General features: G+C 38.1%; 1 protein-coding gene across 1 annotated transcript; it reads left to right on the top strand.

Moving 5' to 3' along the window:
- Positions 1–5,796: 5,796 nt before the first annotated feature.
- Positions 5,797–15,523, top strand: LOC133617807 (uncharacterized). The gene is made up of 2 exons (XM_061978043.2): positions 5,797–6,218; positions 12,863–15,523. The coding sequence occupies exons 1-2, from the start codon at positions 6,026–6,028 to the stop codon at positions 13,930–13,932; spliced, it is 1,263 nt and encodes a 420-aa protein (XP_061834027.1). The 5' UTR covers positions 5,797–6,025; the 3' UTR covers positions 13,933–15,523.
- Positions 15,524–18,040: the final 2,517 nt, after the last annotated feature.

The following is an 18,040-nucleotide window of genomic DNA, read 5'->3' as shown; positions in this document are numbered from 1 at the left end:
CTTGCCCGAGGACACAACGGCAGTGACTAGGATGGCAGAAGCGGGGATCGAACCTGGAACCCTCAAGTTGCTGGCACGGCCACTCTACCAACCGAGCTATGAGCTATGCCGCCCCACACTGTCAGTGACAGATGTACTGTCTGGTACTCCAATTAAAATGAAGGGGTGGAAGGACGGGACTGTCCGTAGTCACCAAATGCCGGAAGTCCGGGGGAGGGACTTTAGTACATTTATATGACGTCATCACTTTGATGGTTTGACAGAAAAATATCAGCAACTTATCATTTCATTATTATTACATGATAGTCTCTTCAAAATGTGCAGGTTTTACTAAAATAGGGACTTTTATTTAGGCTAGAACCAAATGTTCATGTTTACATTTACTTTATGGGTAACTCTGCTTCACTATACAAACTTTTTGGTTTGTGAACCACGTTCATGGACCAATTAAGTTTGTAAATCAAGGTGACATTGTACAAAACCCAAAACCAGTGAAGTTGGCACGTTGTGTTAATAAAAACAGAATACAATGATTTGCAAATCCTTTTCAACTTATATTCAATTGAATAGACTGCAAAGACAAGATATTTAAATGTTTGAACTGAGAAACTTTTTTTTGCAAATAATCATTAACTTAGAATTTAATGGCAGCAACACATTGCAAGTAAGTTGGCACGGGGGCATTTTTACTACTGTGTTACATGGCCTTAAAGCAGTAAAGCAGCTCCAGTACGCACAATACGTGACGGAATGTGCTGGGGGTCTTGCGATTTCGCCTTGTCTCTGCTTCGTCTACGTGCTGTCTTATCTTCGTTGAAGTACTTGAAGTCCTTGGCTGTTAGCGGGCTATAACAAAGATAACATCTGCGGCTGAGGCCACCCGTCATATGCCGTGAAATATAAGAAGTTTTGTCCTTGCACAGATATAATAGTCTAACTTGAGCACAATAGATAACTATAGCAACGACCTTTAAGCATAAGAGTAATGTGATAACTTATACATAATTATTCTAACACTTTTCCTTTTAACAACACTCAGTAAAGGTTTGGGACTTAGACTTAGACAAACTTTAATGATCCACAAGGGAAATTTTTCAACACAGTAGCTCAGTTACAATGATGGAAAGTGTAAGGATGGAAAGGACAATGCAGGTATAAATAGGCTAATATAGCGATAAAAAATCTTAACATATATACATAATATGTGTACAGAATAGTACATATACAGATATATTATATTATGTTTATAACATATATACAATATATACTGAGGAAACCAATTTTTGTTTCATCTGACATCACATGGACAAAAATAAGACCTTCTGGAGGAAAGTTCTGTGGTCAGATGAAACAAAAATTGAGCTGTTTGCCCACAGTACCCAGCAATATGTTTGGAGGAGAAAAGGTGAGGCCTTTAATCCCAGGAACACCAGGCCTACCGTCAAGCATAGTGGTGGTAGTATTATGCTCTGGGCCTGTTTTGCTGCCAATGGAACTGGTGCTTTACAGAGAGTAAAAGGGACAATGAAAAAGGAGGATTACCTCCAAATACTTCAGGACAACCGAAAATCATCAGCCCGGAGGTTGGGTCTTGGACGCAGTTGGAGGTTCCAACAGGACAATGACCTCAAACACATGTCAAAGGGGGTAAAGGAATGGCTAAATCAGGCTAGAATGGAGGTTTTAGAACGGCCTTCCCAAAGTCCTGACTTAAACGTGTGGACAATGCTGAAGAAACAAGTCCATGTCAGAAAACCAACAAACTTAGCTGAACTGCACCAATTTTGTCGAGAGTAGTGGTCAAAAATTCAAGCAGAAGGTTGTGGATGGCTACCAAAAGAGCCTTATTGCAGTGAAACTTGCCAAGGGACATGTAAGCAAATATTAACATTGCTGTATGTAAACTTTTGACCCAGCAGATTTGGTCACATTTTCAGTAGACCCATAATAAATTCATAAAAGAACCAAACTTCATGAATGATTTTTGTGAACAACAAGTATGTGCTCCAAATCACAAAAAAATAATGTCATGTTATGTTCTGTTAGTTTTGGACTCTTTTAGTTCCTGTTTGACACCTGAGTTTGTTTTAGTTACCATGGCTACTTGTGATTTTCACCTGCCTCTGGTGTTCGGGACGCGCACCTGCTTCTAATCAGAGGACTATTTAAGCCTGCCTTTGGCGGTCAGCCGTCCTGGCGTCATTATTGGTTTCATGCCACAGTTTCGTGTTTGTTCTATGCCATAGTTAATGCTATTGGTTTCATGCCACAGTTTCGTGTTTGTTCTATGCCATAGTTAATGCTATTGGTTTCATGCCACAGTTTTGTGTTTGTTCTATGCCATAATTAATGCTAGTTGTTTCATGCCACAGTTTCGTGTTTGTTCTATGCCATAGTTAATGCTATTGGTTTCATGCCACAGTTTCGTGTTTGTTCTATGCCATAGTTAATGCTATTGGTTTCATGCCACAGTTTTGTGTTTGTTCTATGACATAGTTAATGCTTTTGGTTTCATGCCACAGTTTTGTGTTTGTTCTGTGCCATAGTTAATGCTAGTTGTTTCATGCCACAGTTTCGTGAGGTTTATGTCTATAGTTTCATGTCCTAAGTTTTTGCCTTAGCTTCCGCGTGCGATAGGCACGCTTGCCTTCGGGTTGTTTTCTGTTTTGTACCTCGTTGATTGTTTCTTGAAATTAAATCATGTTCCTACCTGCAAGTCCTGTCCGGAGTCGTCCGTTTGTCTTCCTGGGAGACATGTAACCAAATATTAACATTGCTGTATGTATACTTTTGACCCAGCAGATTTGCTCACATTTTCAGTAGACCCATAATAAATTCATGAATGTTTTTTGTGACCAACAAGTATGTGCTCCAATCACTCTATCACAAAAAAATAAGAGTTGTAGAAATTATTGGCAACTCAAGACCGCCATGACATTATGTTCTTTACATACTCAGTAAAGTGGCCTAGTGGTTAGTGTCCGCCCTGAGATCGGTAGGTTGTGAGTTCAAACCCCGGCCGAGTCATACCAAAAACTATAAAAATGGGACCCATTACCTCCCTGCTTGGCACTCCGCATCAAGGGTTGGAATTGGGGGTTAAATCCCCAAAAATGATTCCTGGGCGCGGCCACCGCTGCTGCCCACTGCTCCCCTCACCTCCCAGGGGGTGATCAAGGGTGATGGGTCAAATGCAGAGAAGAATTTCGCCACACCTAGTGTGTGTGTGACAATCATTGGTACTTTTAACTTTAACAAGTTAAAAATTTGACCACGACTATATATGATGTCTCAGAGAGCCCCGCCCCAACCAGAGATCCGTAACCTTGGTGCTCTCGCCATCGCAATAACACAGCCAGTCAGTCCAACACAAGTCAACAAACAACAGGTGCGTGTCCGTGAGTGGCAGGGAAAGTGTTTGTTTGTCCTCCAGGGAGAATCTCAAAGCAGTGACCTTGCCACATCGTTGGAGCCGGGGAAAACAATCCAGATTAGAATGTTTGTGTTTGAGCGAGCCAAAACAAACGTTTTCACTCTTTATTCCTGGTCCGCAAATTCATCAATTTAAGTAGGATCTATTCCACCTATAAACATTTCTATAAAGTTATAGAAATTATTGGAAACTCAAGACAGCCATGACGTTTTGTTCTTTACAAGTGCATGTATACTTTTGACCACGACTCTATACATTATTAATGTTGTAAATACAAATCCTTAAATATCTAGAAAGGGTGTGTGTGTGTGTGTGTGTGTGTGTTCTTCTCTTTTTTGGTGTAAAACACTTTGTGTTTCCACTTGCCTGTGCCTGCACTGCAAAAACTGAACTCTAAGTAAGATGAAATATCTCAAATAAGGGTGCTATTTGCTAATTTTTTGTCTGATCAGATAATTCTTCTCACTAAGCAGATTTTTATGTTAGAGTGTTTTACTTGTTTTAAGGGTTTTGGTCCTAAATGATCTCAGTAAGATATTACAGCTTGTTTCTGGGATGTTATGACCTATATTGAGTAAAACATGCTTGCATACTTGCCAACCTTGAGACCTCCGATTTCGGGAGGTGGGGGGCGGGGGGCGTGGTCAGGGGTGGGGCAGGGCGTGATTGGGGGCGTGGTTAAGAGGGGAGGAGTATATTGACAGCTAGAATTCACCAAGTCAAGTATTTCATACATATATATATATATATATATATATATATATATATATATATATATATATATATACATCCTGAAAATATGCAAAAAAAACTATGTTTAGATAATTGATACTTCAAACTTGCATAAATAAATATTAAGGAATATAACATAACTTGGCTTCTGAGAGCTTCAAAATGTAATGAATAAAATGCTAAAGTTGTTGATAAACAAACAATGATTTTAATAATTAAATATGGTCATTTTAAATGAATTATTATGATAATTTAAAATTAATTATTTCAAATATGTTTATTTTAATGTATAATTCTATGGCTGGATGTAATAAGGAGTCATAAAAAATACAAATCAAAATACAATTAATTTTGTTGTTTTTAGCAAAATACAGTAAAAATGTATTTCGTTTTTTTTTTTAATTAATATATTTATTTTTAGGTAAGATAAACATAATAATACAATTTATCTCTAGTCTGGATGATTTAGTTCTTGTCACCCTGTTGTCCTCCTGTCGTGAAAAAAGGCTGTCCTCACTCAGGTCTGCATGGAGCTGGAGGGGGCGTGGCCTCCAGCTCCTGCTGAAAATCGGGTGATTTTCGGGAGAATATTTGTCCCGGAAGGTTTTCGGGAGAGGCGCTGAATTTCGGGAGTCTCCCGGAAAATTCGGGAGGGTTGGCAAGTACGCATGCTTGAAACTAGAATATCAACTGTTGCAAAGCTGTGTCATCAACACTCACAAGTATAAAACTACTTTTTTTAAAGTAATAATTTCTTATTTCAAGCATGAAAAATAAAAAATCATGACTTTGACACAATTGTGTCTCATAATTAAAACAGATGACAGCCAAATGGACTTTGCTGTTTTATTTTCAATGAAACAATAGAAAATACGTACTCATATAGTAGTACAGTTATTAGTGAGACTATACTTATTTTAAGGTATTTATGGGTTCATTGAGGTTAGCTAAATTTACTTGTTTTGGAAAGTCTTGACAAGCCAAATTTTCTTGTTCTATTGGCAGATAATTTTGCTTAGTTCAAATAAAATACCCCTCATTTTTGTAATTTTTTTTCTTGTTTTAGAACACTGACTTTTTGCAGTGTGAAAAGTGCTACATAAAATGTGATTGATTGATTGATAGTGTCATGTATTAAAAGAATGTACATTTTTAGATATTGATTGCTTGATTGATTGATTGAGACTTTTATTAGTAGGTTGCACAGTACAGTACATATTCCGTACAATTGACCACTAAATGGTAAAGCCCGAATAAGTTTTTCAACTTGTTTAAGCCGGGGTCCACTTAAATTGATTCATGGTACAGATATGTACTATCATCATAATACAGTCATCACACAAGTTAATCATCAGAGTATATACATTGAATTATTTACATTATTTACAATCCGGGTCATCAACAATTATTATATATTATATTATATAATTCATCCTGAAATGTTGCTACTATTACACAAATGCTAAAAAAGAAAACTGTGTAGTGATGTATTTCACAGACACAAATGTACAGGAATGTAGATTGTTCCAAATGCTTGGGCTCCAGCAGCCCTGATACTCTACATAGCACTAATTCATCCAAACCAGGACCCCCAGTCAGAGGGGGATGGCCTAAACTGTGCACACATGGGCCAATCACAAACAAACAAAGGAATTTATCACCCCGAGACGACACACTCACCACAGACATTCATCTGGAAACGGCACCAACACCAGAAGAACCATTCGCAGAAGTAATCTTAAGTCAACTTTAAAAAAAAAAAAATCAGCTTTAATTCCGCGGGTTTGCTTGCTGCAGTGAGAAACCAGCGAAGACACGCAGGTTTTGTTTGTAAAAAAAAAAAAAAAAAAAAAAAAAAAAATGTGTCAGGTCAAAAAGCTGAGAATGTTGATGGAGCAGCGACTACATTCTGTCGTGGAAGAAATATTTGGACTGTTTGAAAGAACCATAGCAGAGTACGAGGAGGAACTTTCTTGGACGAAAGAGGAAAAATATCGACAACAAGAACTACTCGATGCTGTTTTCAAACCTCAAGAGGTGCTACAAAGAGCAGGTTTGTTCACATCTTTTTTTACCTTATTATGTAACTTAAAAGTAACTTAAAATACGTACACTGAATTTACATGTTGCGTTTAGTTATCATTATTTAATGCATAGAATGGTCTCCAGTTAAATTAAATAATGGAATGGATTAAGCAAAGCAATCAAACAATGTACTAATATGATCCACTTCAAGAAACTCTTCAAACTTAAAGTGTTTACAAAGTACAAAGAAGAAGAACCATGATAAACATTCTGAATTTATTTCATCCATCCATTCGTTCATTCTTTCATTCTCAAAATAATCTTACTTATCTCATCATATGAAATGTAACTTACTTCACCAATTATTATTTATTTATTTATTTTTTATTGTGATTACTTATGGAGTATATTGTGAATAAATTGAGAACTGGAAGTGAACAAAAGTTTGAGCAACTGTTGTGTAAAAGAAAAGGGGTAGGATTAAATAAGCTCTGCTTCTTCCTACTCCTTTTCGAACATGTTGAAAAGAGAAACTGGAAATTGTGATGTAGCATGTTGTATGCTTACATGTTCGAAATACCGGTAACCTCAAACTCAACTCAACTCTTATTTTGGGGAAAAATACAATTTTGCTGTTTTTTTTTTAAAGAAATATGTATGGGTTATAGCGTTTGATTTAACCTCTTCAGGCCCAAGCTGTTTGTTTACATGCTTTTTTTTGTTTGTTTTTTGCTATTTGGGCTTATTGGACCCTGATTAGAATAAAAACTAATAATCATATTTTGATATCAAATCAACTTTATTTATAAAGCACATTTAAAATTTACCACAGGGGTAGCCAAAGTGCTGTACAATGGGCAGGTTAAAAGACAGTACGAGAACCGAGCAAACACAACACAACACAAACAGAGCACGATAAAAAAATAAATAATAATATGGTATGATATGAAGTAGTTAGTCCATAAGTAACAAACATGTACTTCATGTTTAGTGACATGCTAATTCTTATTTTTACACTTTTTTTCCCCAAATTCCATTGTATGTTATACTCTTCTGACACCACCAGATGGCAGTATAAGTGTCCACATAAGCGGCCATAAGACCCCAATTGAGTAGTGTACACAATTTTGGAAATAAGAGCTATAAGTTGCTGTCCACGCATGTGGCCAACTAAGGTCTTTTTAAGGCAGGGGTGTCAAACTCATTTTAGATGGGGGGCCACATGGAGAAAAATCTACTCCCAAGTAGGCCGAACTGGTAAAATCACGACACGATAACTTAAAAATAAAGCCAACTTCAGAGTGTCACATAAAACACATGTTCGTGTTTATATTATTGTTACCTTTTACTCCAAAGTCAACTCTGCATTTTTGCTGTTTTTTAAGAAATATGTATGGGTTGTAGCGGTTGATTTAACCTCTTCAGGCCCAAGCTGTTTGTTTACATGCTTTTTTTTTCTTTTCTTTGCTATTTGGGCTTATTGGACCCTAATTAGAATAAAAACTTTTTTGATTGATTGAGACTTTTGTTAGTAGATTGCACAGTTCAGTACATATTCCGTACAATTGACCACTAAATGGTAACACCCGAATACGTTTTTTAACTTGTTTAAGAGGGCAGCACGGTGGAGGAGGGGTTAGTGCGTCTGCCTCACAATACGAAGGTCCTGACTAGTAATGAGTTCCATCCCGGCCTCGGGATCTTTCTGTGTGGAGTTTGCATGTCCTCCCCGTGACTGCGTTGGTTCCCTCAGGGTACTCCGGCTTCCTCCCACCTCCAAAGACATGCACCTGGGGATAGGTTGATTGGCAACACTAAATTGGCCCTAGTGTGTGAATGTGAGTGTGAATGTTGTCTGTCTATCTGTGTTGGCCCTGCGATGAGGTGGCGACTTGTCCAGAGTGTACACCGCCTTCCGCCCGATTGTAGCTGAGATAGGCTCCAGCGCCCCCCGCCTCCCCAAAGGGAATAAGCGTTAGAAAATGGATGGATGTTTAAGTCGGGGTCCACGTTAATCAATTCCTGGTAATCTATTGTTGCTAAATCCAATGTTTGTGTCACTACACCAGGGGTCGGCAACCAAAACTGTTGAAATTGGACCAAAGATACAAAAAACGAATCTGTCTGGAGCCGCAATAAATGAAAAGCCGTATATAAATCTTATAATGAAGGCTACACATGACGTAAGTGTCTATATTAGCTATAATAGCCTACTATCAAAATGACTATGTGTCGCAGGCTGAAGAAAATATTCGTTGACCGTTATGTTGAAATGTAATATTTAATCTACACATTTTTACATTCGAAACCATTAGTAAATCATAGGCTACTCAGAAGGTGATATAAATCCTGGAAATTACTGGCTTTTAATGACCAAAGGTATAGATGTGTGCGTCCAAGTTAAGGCTGTCTTCTTTTAATAGATTTATTACAATCTTTGGCAAGCTAGGTAATGTTTGCTGTGGTCTGGAACAACATGGCACACAAACAACTATCTGAAATGCAGCCAATATTACATACAGATAATGTGTCATGAGACATGCAAAACTAAATTATATACAAAGAGGATAAAAGTAAAGGATATTAAATGAGCTCAAATATACCTAAGAAATAAGGCATCATGATGCAATATGTACATACAGCTAGCCCAAATAGCATGTTAGCATTGATTAGCTTGCAGTCATTCACTGACCAAATATGCCTTATTAGCACTCCAGCAAGTCAATGACATCAACAAACCGCAACTATGTGCATTCACGTACAGTATGAAACTTTTGGTGGACAAAATGAGACAAAGAAGGAGTGGAAGATTTTACATGTAAACAAACTGTTGCGTCACAGTCCACACTATGGTGAGTTCAAGAACCGCCGAAATTAGTAGGACAAAACGATGTTCACCAAATACTCTCATCAGTGAAGCATACACACAAACATATTAAACAGCAGGCTTTCTAACAATTGAGAAGGTTTGTGTCATGTTTGTCCTCACACAAAAAACATACTAAAACCCCAAAAATTATTTCCCGCCCCATCTTTTTCCATTTTCAATCCTTTTTTAAAAATGCCACTAGGGTGGCACTAAAGGGCCACATGCCGCTCGAGAGCCGTGGGTTGCTGACCCTCGCCCTACTCGATCGGTACCGGAAGACAGGATCGGTCCACGCATGCGCGGAAACTACGTAATTTCCGTCAACTTGTTTTACGGAAATGACGTATTGTCGTGCACACCGTCACTTTTACCATGGTTTTCTTTTTTTGTAATCTTTATTTGAATAAAAAACTCACATAAAAGATTACATACAAAACAAAACAAATGTTGCTTAAGAATACAGAATTTATTTTGAAACTCTACAGAAACCTGAATCATGTGCTCAGCAGCCTTAAATGGCAAATACATTTTTTTTTTTTAATACTTTATTTACAACAAAGACATAAATTCACAATAGCGATTATTTAAAAGTCTACATTTGTCAGGCCGCAGATATAGATTTAAATTACATTAAGTGCCTTGTTTTGAAAAAATAACATTAAAAAAAAGGATAATTACGTAACGGTAGTCTGTGTGTAGTCTGTCATTCATTGCAATGACAGAAGAGTGAAAGTGGTTGAAATTGTGGCAATAATATTCCAAATATTTTTTTTAAATCTACGCCTTGTTCGTGTTTATATTATTGTTACCTTTTACTCCAAGGTCAGCTATGTTTTTATACAAAACACTAATAAAACATTCAAACATCATCGAAAAAGCCCCGTCGTAAAAAAAAGAAAAACGATTTCAATTCCACGAAGTAAGTCTTGATCTTTTGCGCATTTATTCGGGAGGTCCCTAGTTAACATCACTGAGGCTGCTTCTGAAGGGAGGGGTAATGCAAGCAGCCTCAGTTAGACACAATACAGGATTATTCAAAATGGAAATGTGCTGGCACTCGTGATTTCGCCCTGTCTCTGTTTTATCTGCGTTGAGGTACTCGATGTCCATCCTCGGCTGTCAGCAGGCAGGGTCTGTAAACAAACTGCTGATACGAGACAACTCGCAATGTAAGATTACACGTTGTCCCTGTCAGGTTCACACACTGATGACATCTATTAAACAAGACAAGAAGCAAAGAATTAAACAGAGTCAGAATTCAATTTGGCTCAGTGAGGAGAGACGCCTGGACACTGTATCATTGTACAGTGTCTCATTCACAGTGTCTCAGCACGCTCTGGCGAAAGATTTTTATTTGGACTTTCCCTGATTACATGGCAACAGCTGTTTCTTAGGGACGTGGGTCGTAAACAGCGTTGCCTTTGGTTACAGAACAGTTCAAAAGAAAAGGTCGTAAACAGTTCACAGAAAAGGTCATAAAATAGTTAAAAGAAGCGGTGTCTGGAGGGGAGTCTGGTCCTGCTTCCGCTTCGCTTTTGAAGTTCTTGGGCCAAGACAATATCATTCTGTTGATTACAATACATGGAAGAAACAGAAACCCCTTCATGTTGCTTCCCCCCCTACACAGTGGAGTTTTACAAGCCTTCTTCTTGGTAGGTTCAAAGACATGTTTTTGTCTTCTTGCCGGGAACTCATTTCAACACAAAGTATTGTGATAACTTAGATACAATTATTCGAACAGTCCCTTTGCACTGATAGAAAAGTACAACTTCAGCACAACTGATAATAACTATAGTAACAGCCTTGAAGCATAAGAGTTGTGTGATAACTTGTACATAATTATTCTAACATGTAGACAGGGCCTGAGACCCACACAGACCTCTCAAGTCACAGGACATAAGCATAGACAATTGTCTATACCAAAACACCCTCATTGCGGTCATAAGAAGGTTACTACTCTTGACTCTCAATAGCAATAGAATGATCAACATTGGGGGATTTTTCAGTAATAAAAAAGTGGGAATTGTAAAGCTTTTTTTTTTTTTTTTACTTTGATTTTACAGTAATTCCCAAAACACGTTTAGAAATGTTTCTCGGATGTTGCTCTATGAACTATCTAACTCGCCTAAATCCTCAGTGGTACGTGTTTTTTTGTGTTTTTTTTTTCAACTAATGTAAAGCACAGTGTTGATAGTGAGTCCTGTAGACTTTTGATGAATGAAGTTTTGATTGATTTGGTTGATGGCTCTCGTGTTGAGCATGAACTTGTGAAGCCTGCTCGGAGGAAAGCATAAATGTCTTCAGAGACAACTTGAAAAGTCCTGTTGTGATGGATTCTATGCCCTATGTGGCCTGTTTAAATAGCAAATGGAGGGCAACAAGAACTATGTTAATAAAAGTCAGTAAATAAAAAATATATACCTAAAAGTCCACAAAAGTAGACTTCCATTAATGTACCTTATATGAAATGTTATAGTTTTTAAACATCAACTTTATTTGGCCTAACTCACATGTGAATAGTTTGAACAAGGACCGTAAACTCAAATACAGTTAAAGGCTTACTGAAACCCACTACTACCGACCACGCAGTCTGATAGTTTATACATCAATGATGAAATCTTAACATTGCAACACATGCCAATACGGCCGGGTTAGCTTACTAAAGTGCAATTTTAAATTTTGCGTGAAATATCCTGCTGAAAACGTCTCGGTATGATGACGTGACGTCACGGATTGTAGAGGACATTTTGGGACAGCATGGTGGCCAGCTATTAAGTCGTCTGTTTTCATCGCAAAATTCTACAGTATTCTGGACATCTGTGTTGGTGAATCTTTTGCAATTTGTTCAATGAACAATGGAGACAGCAAAGAAGAAAGCTGTAGGTGGGAAGCGGTGTATTGCGGGCGGCTGCAGCAACACAAACACAGCCGGTGTTTCATTGTTTACATTCCCGAAAGATGACAGTCAAGCTTTACCTTAGGCCTGTGGAGAGCTGGGACAACATAGACTCTTACCAGGAGGACTTTGAGTTGGATACGCAGACGCAGTACCGTGAGTACGCTTCCAAACATTTGATCGCTTGCCCGTACGTGCGTGCCGCTATGTGCATGTCACCTATGTAACTTTGTAGACTTTGGGGAAATATATGTGCTGTATGAACTTTAGGGAGGTGAACGGTACTTTGGGCTGTGGGATTGAGTGTGTTGTGCAGGTGTTTGAGTTGTATTGGCGGGTTATATGGATGGGAGGGGGAGGTGTTTGTTATGCGGGATTAATTTGTGGCATATTAAATATAAGCCTGGTTGTGTTGTGGCTAATAGAGTATATATATGTCTTGTGTTTATTTACTGTTTTAGTCATTCCCAGCTGAATATCAGGTCCCACCCGCCTCACAGCATCTTCCCTATCTGAATCGCTCCCACTGCCCTCTAGTCCTTCACTCTCACTTTCCTCATCCACGAATCTTTCATCCTTGCTCAAATTAATGGGGAAATCGTCGCTTTCTCGGTCCGAATCGCTCTCGCTGCTGGTGGCCATGATTGTAAACAATGTGCGGATGTGAGGAGCTCCACAACCTGTGACGTCACGCTACTTGTCTGCTACTTCCGGTACAGGCAAGGCTTTTTTATCAGCGACCAAAAGTTGCGAACTTTATCGTCTACTAAATCCTTTCAGCAAAAATATGGCAATATCGCGAAATGATCAAGTATGACACATAGAATGGACCTGCTATTCCCGTTTAAATAAGAAAATCGCATTTCAGCAGGCCTTTAACACCTCGTTTGTGTTCTATGTTCTGCAGACGTCCAGCAGGTGTCAGCAGAGAATCAAGAAGAGATTACCTCCGAGCAGCAGGAGTGGAGCTCCAGTGAGGGGCAAAAGGAGCGAGAGGCCCCCTCCCATATTAAAGAGGACGATGAGGACCCGTGGGAGCAGCTTCAAAGGTTGGAAGAGGCTAATGATGAATATGGAGCTCAGTCCTTACAGGCTCATCACAGTCAAAGTGAGGAGAACAGAGGGGCGGAGCTTCTAACTCAACACACCACAGAAGCTGATGGAGAGCATTGTGAAGATATGAACTCAGAACCAGACAGCATCTTTGCTCCACTGTCAGATATAGACATCACGTCAGACTCTTCTGAGAGCGATCACAGTGACGACGTTCAAAAGTCTTCGAAGAAGAATAAGAAATCTAAAGATGTTATGAGACATCATGCTGACAAAAAACACTATAATTGTTCTGAATGTGGGAAATCATTTAGACATAAGAATCATTTTACAGCACACATGAGAATACATACTGGGGAGAAACCTTTTGCTTGCTCAGTTTGTTCCAAAAGATTCTCTACAAAGGAGGCCCTGAAAAAACACAGAAATGTACATAGAGCGGAGAAAGCTTTTGCTTGCTCAGTGTGTTCAAAAAGACTGTCTTCTCAATATTACCTTAGAAGACACATGATGATACATAAAGGGGAGAAGCCCTTTCCGTGTTCAGTTTGTCCTGAAAGATTTAAGACTGAATCACAAATAATATTACACATGAGAACACACCCTGGAGAGAAACCCTTCACCTGCTCTGTTTGTAGCAAGAAGTTTGGCAGTAAGGGGAGTATGACCTATCACATGAAATCACACACGGGGGAGAAGCAATTTACTTGCCTACTTTGTCCTAAAAGATACACGAAAAACGCTGATTTGGTGGCACACATGAGAACTCACACTGGGGAGAAACTGTTTAGTTGCAACATATGCGATACAAGGTTCAGATATAAGTATCAGCTCAAAAGACACCAATATTCAGCAGACTCGGATGCTGTTGGGGAGTGTGGCTCCTATGTTAGAGCAGTCATTCAGAATTCGGAGGGTTCCTGATATGAATCGAGCTTTTGCCGTCCTAGTCCCTTCACTTGTGTCCTTGGGCAAGACCCTTTACCCACCTTGCTACCAGTGCCACAAAAACCGGTGTATGAAAGTTTGTGGCGGGACAAAACACAATAAGTATTTAAGCAGAAGCAATTTCCTTGCCCGATTTGCCCTAATACATACACAAGTAACTTTCCTTTTAAGACACACATGAGAACTCACACTGGGGAGAAACTGCTTGGTTGCGAGGTCTGCAATAAAAGGTTCAGATATAAGTATCAGGTCAAAAGACACAAGTGTGCAACAGACTTGGACGCTGTTGGGCAGTGTGGCTCAGGTGGTAGAGCAGTCATCCAGAATTTGGAGGGTTCCTGATGTGAATCGAGCCTCTGCCGTCCAAGTCCCTTTACTTGTGTCCTTGGGCAAGACACTTTACCCACCTTGCTCCCAGTGTCACTCACACCGGTGTATGACAATTTGTGGCGGGACAAAAAACAGTAAGTATTTAAGTCTGCAGGGACTTAAATACAATCAAACTGTGATTGTTTTGTTTTTTGTTTTTTTTGTCCTGTCCAGCTTCTCAGGCAAATCATATAGTTGATGTAGATGCCCATGTCGGCTGTTCAGATTTACTTTGCAAAAGAGAAATGTAGGATACTTCTCTTGTTGCCTTATTTGTATTTGACTTTATTAAATGTATTTATATTATCATTTAGTGCAGCCGGGCCGGAGCAGGAGGGGATAGAAAGAGAGAAAAAAAGAAGACAGAGGGGGAAATCGTGTGGACAAGAGGGGGATTAGACAGAGAAACAAAAACAACAACAGCAAACAACAACAATAGAGCAACATCAGCAAATACGACATGTACAAATATGATGGTAAAAGTAATAGCAAATAAGCAGTTAGCGAAAATAAAAAATAATACAGAAATGACAATGAGCATTATTACACTACAAATGGAGCATTACAAATACCAATAGAAATAGCGCTATTGATAATGAACAATACCAATAATTTACCTTTATTATCAACAACACAGGTGTTCAAATGCAACAATACACATACGTAATGATAACTTGAGATACGAAAGAATGCAGAAAAATGTTGGGGGAGAAAGAGAAGCAACCTACATTAACCTTGTAGATTGTTATAGTAACAATAGGTTAAGCTTTGTTCGTGTGCCATGTGTTATACCCAGTTTACCCTAGGGCAACAACGTTAATATATGTTTTGATGAAACGTGATTATGTGCAAACACATAATCACGTTTCAAACTGTGATTGTGATTTCAGGTGGTGTTTTTAATTTTGGAGTGTTCTATGTTCCCCTACCCCACCCCCTCTAATTACTTCTACATTTGTATTCAGCATTTACTAAATACTTAAGGTACTTTATTTCCTCGTTGTTAGTCCACATTTTTTATTTTGCCCTTTTTTTTTAAATCCCACTTTTTTTCCCCACAACATTCTATTGATTTTTTTTCATTCCTCAATGAATAAAACTGTATACAATATTTGGACTTAAGCCAATGACAAAATGAAATCATGGGTGGGTGTGTCTGTCCTTTGCACCGCCAGTTGTTCACTTCACCACAGCTTTTATTTGAAACAATAAAATCCAGAACATTACATACAAAACATACATGGTATTTCTGAAGTACAATCTTATAGAACAATTGTAATCTATTTATATATAGCAAAGTCAGACACATTTTTTTGTTTTGTTGTTTTTGAAACATCACAACACAACTACTATGAAATAAAACAGAAATAAAAAAATATTTGTCAATCTTCTCAGTGAGTTTTCTTTCCGATGTTTTGTATGTGGCGTTAAAAGCAGCTGCAGTGATGGGAAAAAACCCACAAGTTAGAATCTGTTTAAAATGTGCGCACATTCTAGCACATGGGAGAACAAATGTTGTGTTGTTTTATGAATAAACACAAAAAGGGTCCAAAAGAGTTTTTATGTTTTCATTTAGAAATTTTAACTTTACCACATGTTTGGAAAAATTTAAGTTCTCAGGATTCGCATTCTTTTTATGTGGAGTTTGCATGTTCTAACGTGACTGCGTGGGTTATCAGCGGGTACTCCGGCTTCCTCCCACCTCCAAAGCACAGGCTGATTGGCAACACTCACTATGTTTCCATGCACTAAATTAGTCTGATTTCTCAAACAGTTAATTTTTATTTTTTTATTTTCAGACCTACGTGTGAAGTCCAAGTGTCCATGCGCACTCTCTTATGCGACTATTGGTCATACGCCATGTGCCTCCCGTACACTGGGGGGCGCTTACTTAATTTTAGCATGGATAAATAAATTGCTTTGCCGGTTGACCTATGACGTCACACTAGGCCTTTGGGGATCCTTACAACTTCTTTTAACTGATGTTAACATTGGCACAGATTACAAATATTACGTCTTTGATGGCTATTGTGATGTTAAATAGCAGGTATTAGGTATTCATCTTTTTTTTTTTTTTTAACTATTCGAACAATGCTAATAAAAACTGTGTAGTGATACATTTGACAGACAAAAAAACGTACAGGATTGTACATTGCTTTTAAAAATATCATGATTTTATTCAACAAAACAGCAACAACGCAAAAATATCATCCATTTAAAAAACATTATTTTGTTCATGAATGCATCTTTGCGACCCGCGCAAGCGTCCTTGGTTAGTGTCTAGAGCGAGAGTTCACAATCCTTGTTCTGATGATTAACTTGTATGATGACTGTATTATGCTGATAGCATATATTTGTACCATGAATTGATTAACGTTGACCCCGACTTAAACAAGTTGAAAAACTTATTCGGGTGTTACCATTTAGTGGTCAATTGTACGGAATATGTACTGTACTAAACTTTATTGTTTCATATAAAGTATTCTCTTCCTTTGCAATCTACTAATAAACGTTTCAATCAATCAATCAAAGCAGCAGAGCTGTCTGTGATTGACAGCTATGACACCAATCATGTCATTCCACAGTCAAAATCAGGACCCTGATTGGTTGGTAAGCCATGATCTCTGAAAAGTCTACATATGACGTATTTACTTTTGTTAACCACCCAATTGTTATCGGTTCATATACACACTAGTCATTTAAAAGGGATCTCTATATTAGACAGATAAATAACTATCAGCCAACTGGCTGACGACACAACACTCTTTTATTATTCATAGTTTGCTTAACAGTAAAAGAATATTCTTATATGCTATAAGTGACCAGACGTCCGAGATCAAAACTGGGAATATAATCCCAGAGAAGGGGGAAAAAAACAGTCAGTTATTTTTAATTTCAAGAAACAATATGATTAGGTTATATATACATGCGTATATCCTATGTATGAATACATTAGATATCTATATATCTTAGGGACCTATAGACTGTATCTCTGTTGCTGCAGCAGCAGAGTTTATTCTGTCTTGACACTTTGTATTGATATTTTTATATTACATTCTTCCCTTAAATGATAATGTTTACAGTGATTGTTTTATATGTATTTTTTATGTATGTCGCTTTGGATAAAAGTGTCTGCCAAATACTTGAACATAAACATATATAAACACCTGAAAGTTTTTATATCAGCTAAAACCACCAATCTGGTTCACTGGATTCAGAATAAAACCAAATTCTGTCTTACCCAACAATGTTAGTATTTGAATATTGTTACTTGAAGACTTATTCATGGTTACAATTATACTGTTAAGAAAGTATTGTCTTATACTTTGCCTAAAATGAGAATGTATCATAATCAGTGGCCGCTGGTGAATTTTGTTTTAGTACCAATAGTACGTTAATGTTAAATCTTACTTGTGAAAAGTCATCCCCCGATTCCTATTTTCAACAGTCCGCTCATTTGAGCAGGAAAACGCTGAACACCAGCCCGGCATTTTTGTTTTCTACCTGTCAACTGTTAGTTTAGGCCAGTGTTTTTCAACCTTTTTTGAGCCAAGGCACACCACCAGCAGAAATCATTAAAAAACTAAACTCAGTAGACAGTAAAAAGTTGTTGTCGCAATTGTTGGATGTGACTTTAAACCATAACCAAGCATGCATCACTATAGCTCTTGTCTCAAAGTAGGTGTACTGTCACGACCTGTCACATCACGCAGTG

Source organism: Nerophis lumbriciformis, linkage group LG18 (assembly GCF_033978685.3).
Source record: "Nerophis lumbriciformis linkage group LG18, RoL_Nlum_v2.1, whole genome shotgun sequence".
Lineage (NCBI taxonomy): Eukaryota > Metazoa > Chordata > Actinopteri > Syngnathiformes > Syngnathidae > Nerophis > Nerophis lumbriciformis.
The sequence above is the reverse complement of the archived record's forward strand: the minus strand, read 5'-3'. Positions and strand labels throughout refer to the sequence as shown.

Bases quoted from the DNA above. Each gene is read 5' to 3' on its own strand.
- LOC133617807 (XM_061978043.2), top strand. From the start codon at position 6,026: ATGTGTCAGGTCAAAAAGCTGAGAATGTTGATGGAGCAGCGACTACAT. The intron at 6,219-12,862 runs GTTTGTTCACAT...TATGTTCTGCAG, and splicing joins AGAGGTGCTACAAAGAGCAG to ACGTCCAGCAGGTGTCAGCA.